Raw genomic sequence first — 6,783 nt, forward strand, 5'->3', positions numbered from 1 at the left:
TACTACTGCATCCGTCTGGCGCGTAGCCTATACTACTGCGGCCGTCTAGCGCGTAGCCTACACTACTGCGGGCGCTCCACTGGCGCACTCGCGTTCTGATTGGTCGGGGTTTTCTGTTAATATCTCTCTAACGAAGCCTCGGACAACATTTTCCCCCGAACCACCCCTTCCAAAGACTTCCAACATTTTCGAAACACTCTGGATATGAACCTTCTATCTCTATTAAAGAAATCTGCCTAAACTAAATCTGTCTAAACTAAATCTGTCTAAGCTGGTTTCTGTGCACTTGTTCTCAACAAATTTGTACATTTAACGAGACATTACCGTAAATCTTCCCTCTTGAAGGATATGTCGGTGAAAGGATGGCTTCACTACGGCGGCGAGAGTTTGCTAGACGCTAATCTGGACATAGACGTCTTCGCCAAGAAATTGCAGAAGATCTCGATCTCCGCCAACGTTAAACGATCGCAACTCCCGGATGGCACCAACATCACTAGCGCGATCGAGGTGAACAGCCGTGGCCAGCACCTTAAAGTCGACCTGAAATCCCACGTGACCATCGCCAGCAAAGAAGTAGGATTCGGTAGCTTCTTGACGTACAACGACGTGCACCAGAAACCGAAAAGCCTGGGCGTACTTTTCTCCGCGAGTCCCTCTCAGGTCAATCTGCTGGCCACGTTGCCTGACAAAGAGTTGATCAAGGACCAGTGGAAGATGACGTTCTCGAAAGACTTGCAGAAGGTGGACAGAGAGCTGTCCCTGCTAGGCGAAAGTCCCGACGTGATCACCTTCGAAGCCAAGGACCTGAATCGTTTCAAGTTCAACAAATACAAGAAAGGTATGTATCGTCGCCGGACTTCCTAGCCTGAGGGTGGGCGGTGGAGCAGCGAGTAGCGTAGCCGACTACCACGCTGAGAGCCCGGGTTCAAATCCCGGCCGTCCGCCCCGATTTTTCATGGTTGGATTAGGGACGGCTAACGAATATAAGTACCGAAAAGCCTATATGGCAAAGGATAAGCAATGGGAAAATAAAAGACATTAAAAGAAAAAGAGAAATTGGAAATAGTAAACACATATAGTGGTGTAATATGGGGCTACGGTTCCCATTTACCTTAAAATAAACAAAGACAAAGGCTTCCTAGCGCCGTCAACGAAAACTGATTTCAATTACGTAATTTCAGACAAACGTAACGACAAGCTGACCGTGAACGGTCGAATGGTCATTGGCCAGTTGGTCGAGGTCCACGCGGACGTCTCCAAAGACAACGTGAAGAAGGACTTGTTCCACGTGTTGGTCCATCTCGACGAGAAGCAATTCCTCAAGCCTGACTTCGGTTACAATAAGGAGAACGTTGCCGATGCTGTCGTAAGTAACATTTTTCATCGATAACAAGGTATCGTGGACGGTGTCGCGCTGACTTTGGACATTCCAGGGGGCCATCAGAAATGAAAACATGGAGCGTCTAAAGAAACTGAAGGACATCCAGGGGTACGTGGTGGAGCAGCTGCAGGTGGAGTTCGGAGACCTCGTGGAGCATCTGAAGAAAGCGCAACCGAACTTGAAGCCACTTATGGAATACTACAAAGGGGAGCTGAATAAACTGGAGAAGGAGATCAGTGCTGACGAGACCGTCCAGGAAATCCAAGCTACCTTGTAAGTCTACTCAAAGCGTCGATAACCACGTGAATATTTCTCAACATTTCCATCGGAATCAAATTTTCTTTCAAGACAATTCAAAATTAACGTTCGTCGTGGTACTTATTTTTATAATTTTATCGAAATTCTAACAAGATCTGTCGTTAACATCGTACCATCGAAGTTATGTTATTTAGTTCCATAGTAAAAAGTATCTATAAGTATCACGTAAGCGGCTTACGTTTCGTTTTTTTCAAAGTTAAAAATGAAAGTACTCCCTTTGGTTGAGCGGATCTCGTTATCTCATGAAATTCCTTCTTCTTCTCCAAGGAACAAGTACTTCGGCGTGGTGGTGGCAGCCGTAACGCAAGCGATGAAGGATATCACGGAGGGCCTGACGAAACTGCAGAAGCAGCTCCTCGAGATCCTGTCCAACCTGAAAGAGGCCATGAAACCCGTCTATGCGCAGCTGAAGGAGTCCTGGGACAAGATGTTCCACCACTTCATGGAGATCGTCGACGCGGCAGCCAAACTGGCGACCACTTACCTCAACGCGATCCTGAACATGATAAACGAGCACCAGAAGGAGTTCCAGGACGTGCTGAACGTAGCCTCGGAAGTGCTTCGGGACTTCGGGGAGGTCTTGTCGAAGACGTTGGAGCGAGTCAGTCGCAGTATCGAGGAATTCTACAACCTTCTGATGAACCAGCTGAAGGCGCTGCCCATTTACGAGATGGCGAAGCAGAGGTTCGAGGAACTGAAGCACTTTGAGATGCCTGAATCCCTGCTGGTTCCCATAAAGGAGCTCTGCATAGCGACGAAGAACTTCATGCCCACCAAAGAGCTTGCCGACTTCGTAGAGTCCGTCTGCAACTTTATAGTGATGCACGCCAAACGCGAGAAGGTATGGTTGAGAAACGTAGCGACGCACAGTGGTTCGGATGGCCAAAAACCTGGCCAAAATTAAAAGAAGTTTTCGGATCTTCGTGAATCTGGTATCAGAATTTCAAAATTCAAAATGGCGGATCCAATATGGCCGACACGTATATTAAAAAGTAGTTACATTTTCATAAAACTTGGTATTTTATGGTTATTTGGGCCGCAAATTACGAATCCGTTATCAGAATTTCAAAATTTAAAATGGCGGATTCAATATGGCCGACATGTATATTAAAAAGTAGTTAGATTTTCATAAAACTTGGTATTTCATGGTTATTTGGGCCGCAAATTACGAATCCGGTATCAGAATTTCAAAATTTAGAATGGCGGATCCAATATGGCCGACATGTATATTAAAAAGTTATTAGATTTTCATGAAACTTGGTATTTTATGGTTATTTTGGCCGCAAATTACGAATCCGGTATCAGAATTTAAAAATTTTAAATGGCGGATCCAATATGGCCGACATGTACATTAAAAAGTTATTAGATTTTCATGAAACTTGGTATTTTATGGTTATTTTGGTCGAAAATTACGAATCTAGTATCAGAATTGCAAAATTAAAAATGGCAGATCCAATATGGTCGACATGCATATTAAAAATATGAAATTATTATGAATTCTTATGTAATAGAATTTCTAGGTTTATAGGGCAACATAGTTAGAATACATTGGCAGAAATAACAATAATAAATTACTGTTAAATTAAAATTAAGGATAATAAGGTTTGTTTTAATCCCGCGTAAACAGGCTTCCTTTCCTAGCAAGCCTTGTACGCACAATATTGAAAAAAGTGTGTTCGAAACTTCAAAAATTGTATTTTGGCCAGTTTTTTGGCCATCCGGACCACTGTGCAACGACTTCTGATCCTGTTGACTTTTATAAAGAAATTACGTGGAGTCATCATTACTTCTCCTCGCAGGTCGACGAAATAGCCGAATTGAAGAAGATTTACACGCAAGCTTTGGCCGCTGTTCGATCCGTCGTCGGTATGGTGCAAAGCCAAGTGACGTTGCACAACCTATTGGACGTGATCCAACTCCCGCAGGAGATCGACTACAGCCTTCTGACCAAGCTCCCAGGCATTTCCTCCTTCAAATTCTCGGTCTGGAACCTATTGCGCAACGGGGAGCTACCGATGCCTCTGGACGTGTACCACGCTTACAGGTGAATAATTGGGACGAAAGATCTCCAACAAACCGATGATTGCAAATTGCATTGTTTTAAAGGGGTAAGGACGCTCTGGGTCCCCCAAGAATAAGTTCGACAATTTCTTTCAAAAATTTGTTGAAAGCGGTGAAAAGTTCAAGTATTTTATTATGTGAATATTAAATGCGTTAAAACAAAATTTTTTTATATCCTTTTCTTCTAAAATAGTGGTCTTGGAAAAACATTCAAAGACGACCTCTTTGAGATTTCCTCGTGCTACGAAATATTGTTTTACTTATTCTTGAAGCGTTAAGGCAAGATATTAAGAAAGAAAAAATCGATTCTTTGACATTTCTGGCGTGGGCTCACCCTTTACAGAAGCATGTCAGGCTGGACGACCAAGCCTCGAGATTATTTTTCAGAATTTTTACTTCCGAGACTATTTCCTCGGCATGAGGGTGTGCACATTATAAAGTATACAGGGTGTCCCAGAATTAATGTAAGAACCGAAAATAGCTGAGACGATTCCGGGGTAGCTGAGACGATTCTGAATCATAGTTTCCTTTGCAAAAATGTCAGACGGTGCTTCGTTTTTGAATTACTAACGATAAACCACCGACCAATCGCAGCGCCCGAGTAGCGCGCACTCAGCCGCGAGAGCATTGGCTCGAGTCAGGATTGGTTGTCTGCGCCAGGTGGGGCGGGCGTAGCCACCTAGACGCGCACTACTCGGGCGCTGTGATTGGTCGGCGGTTTTTCGTTAATAATTCGAAAACGAAGCACCGCCTGGCATTTTTCCAAAGGAAACTATGGTTCAGAATCGTCTCAGGTACCCACCAGTTCTTACACTAGCCCTGGTACACCCTGTATGTATTCCGGTATACAGTCAGTCCCATAAATAATCGTAACCTCCGCGTCTATCAACAAAATCTGTTTAAAGTAGGTTTGATGTTCGCAAGTGTATGTTAGTGTAAATATGTTGACGTAAACGCTGTAAATTTTAAATTTCCATCGAATGGGTTAATTCCTGTTTTAATTCCTCCCACCTTCTCTGTCCAGGCCAACCAACTATCTGAGCGACATCGTGCCACCGTTCAGCAAATCAGCAGTGGTCGTCGACGGTGGACACTTCTTCACGTTCGACGGGCGTCATCTGACCATGCCCGGCACCTGCACCTACATCCTGGCGCAGGACATGCAGGACGGTAACTTCTCTGTGGTGGCGAACTTCAACGACGGAGTTCTAAACAGCGTCACGGTCACGGAGCCCAAGGAGAGCATCACGCTCAAGAATAATGGAAACGTTAGAGGACTTCCTTTCGTTAAGGGGCCATGCTACGTGACGACCAGTTATTTCTGCCTTTATCGCGATTTTATTTGTCTGGATCATTACATTGCACGTACTCGAAATCTTTAGTAAAAATTTACTTGCATTTAAACGCGCAACACGATATTTTTCACGCATAAATATAGTTTCTTTTCGCGTGCAGAGCTCTCGAAAGAAGCCACAGGTCTATAAACTAAAAATCTACTTTATTCTTTGACCCAGAAAAACTAAAAGGGAAATAACTAGTCGTCACACAGTGCGAACCCGTTGACATTGTAGACTTGCAAACGAGTAACTGTGAACGTAATTCTCGGGAATGGTGGTTACAGATCCTGGTGAACAACAAGCCTGCGGACTTCCCCGCCAGCACGAAGAACCTCCACGCCTACTTGGTGCAGCCCTTCGCCAACGTCAAGTCCGATTACGGCGCGCGCGTCACATGCTCCAACAGTGGACCCATGATCTGCGCCGTCCATGTTTCTGGGTTCTACCTAGGCAAGCTGCGTGGCATCCTAGGCGACGGCAACAATGAGCCCTACGACGACTTCACTTTGCCATCGGGAAAGGTACGCGAGAGGTCTCCGTAAGGTCAACCCCCCGTTCACTGCCAGGGAAATTTAAAGCGTTTTGCCTTGAGCGTCAAGATTTAATACAGATGTAAATTTAATACAGACCTGGGTTATTTGTGTTTATAATACCATTTTTTAACGCACGGTTCTTCTCCCTTCGCGCCAGGTAGCCAACACTCTTTAACGCAGCGCAGTAACTCGATCCGCTTATTTGTGAAGAGAAACCATGAAGTCACCCATCTTTTCACTGCACCCCGCGACGCGCATCTTAACCTGAGTTATCGCACGCAACAGCACACTTTCAATGACCTAGACTCTAGGTACTAGAGCGTTGGCTTGCGATCTACCTTATTATTTTGATAATAAAAATTATATATGAGTCTATAAAATTATCCCTTGGGCAATCGTAAACAATTTGAACTACGAGACATCTCGTACTTGGCAGCGAACGGATTAAAAGCTATTAAACTAAATATTCGAAATAACGTACGTTTGCTGGACACTTTCACGCGGTCGTTACGTCTTCCAGATCACCGAGAGCGCGACAGAATTCGGAAACGCGTACAAACTGAAGGGCGACTGCCCGGCAGCGACCAGCGTCGACCACAAACAGCGTGCTCCAATCTGCACGGAGTACTTCACCGGTCAGAACTCCCCGCTGAGGTAAGCCTACTTTCTCCAACATGATTTTTATATTGGCCGCTGGTCTTCCTGACAGGAAAATGTAGGCGACGAAAGAACCTAATGACTTAATACGACTTAATGGCTGACGAAATTGCAGGTCCTGCTTCGATTACGTTAACCCAGCCAAATATCGCGACGGCTGCGACCACGCGGTGGCAGCCAACGCGCAGAACGGAGCTTGTTTAATCGCAGCGGCTTACCACTATTCCTGTTACGCAGCAGGTCTCAAGAGCACTCACGTTCCATCGTCTTGCAGTAAGTTCCACTTTGTCATAATGTCTGAGTAGGTTTGGGTAGTTTTTGGTGCGGCAGCAATATTGAATACTGTTAATGTACATACTGTCTACACAGAAATACTGTCTGAGTAGGTTTGGGGAAGTCTTTCGTGGGGACGGCAATATTGAATACCTTTTTAATGTATTTACATACTATCTGAGTAAGTTTGCTGTAGTTCTTGATGGGCGGCAATATTGAATAC

General features: G+C 44.9%; 1 protein-coding gene across 2 annotated transcripts in view; it reads left to right on the top strand.

Annotated features, from left to right (window-relative positions):
• Nucleotides 1-6,607, top strand: part of LOC128879973 (apolipophorins) — a 38,510-nt gene extending 31,903 nt beyond the window's left edge. For both annotated transcript variants that reach the window (XM_054129554.1, XM_054129555.1), the window contains exons 12-20: nt 346-838; nt 1,182-1,366; nt 1,434-1,654; nt 1,967-2,540; nt 3,499-3,743; nt 4,785-5,028; nt 5,382-5,618; nt 6,151-6,284; nt 6,403-6,607. In XM_054129554.1, coding sequence (XP_053985529.1) covers nt 346-838; nt 1,182-1,366; nt 1,434-1,654; nt 1,967-2,540; nt 3,499-3,743; nt 4,785-5,028; nt 5,382-5,618; nt 6,151-6,284; nt 6,403-6,592 — 2,523 coding nt within the window. In that variant the 3' untranslated portion in view covers nt 6,593-6,607. The remainder of the gene's footprint in view (nt 1-345; nt 839-1,181; nt 1,367-1,433; nt 1,655-1,966; nt 2,541-3,498; nt 3,744-4,784; nt 5,029-5,381; nt 5,619-6,150; nt 6,285-6,402) is intronic.
• The last annotated feature ends 176 nt before the right edge of the window (nt 6,608-6,783 follow it).

Source organism: Hylaeus volcanicus, chromosome 7 (genome assembly GCF_026283585.1).
Source record: "Hylaeus volcanicus isolate JK05 chromosome 7, UHH_iyHylVolc1.0_haploid, whole genome shotgun sequence".
Taxonomy (NCBI): Eukaryota; Metazoa; Arthropoda; class Insecta; order Hymenoptera; family Colletidae; genus Hylaeus; species Hylaeus volcanicus.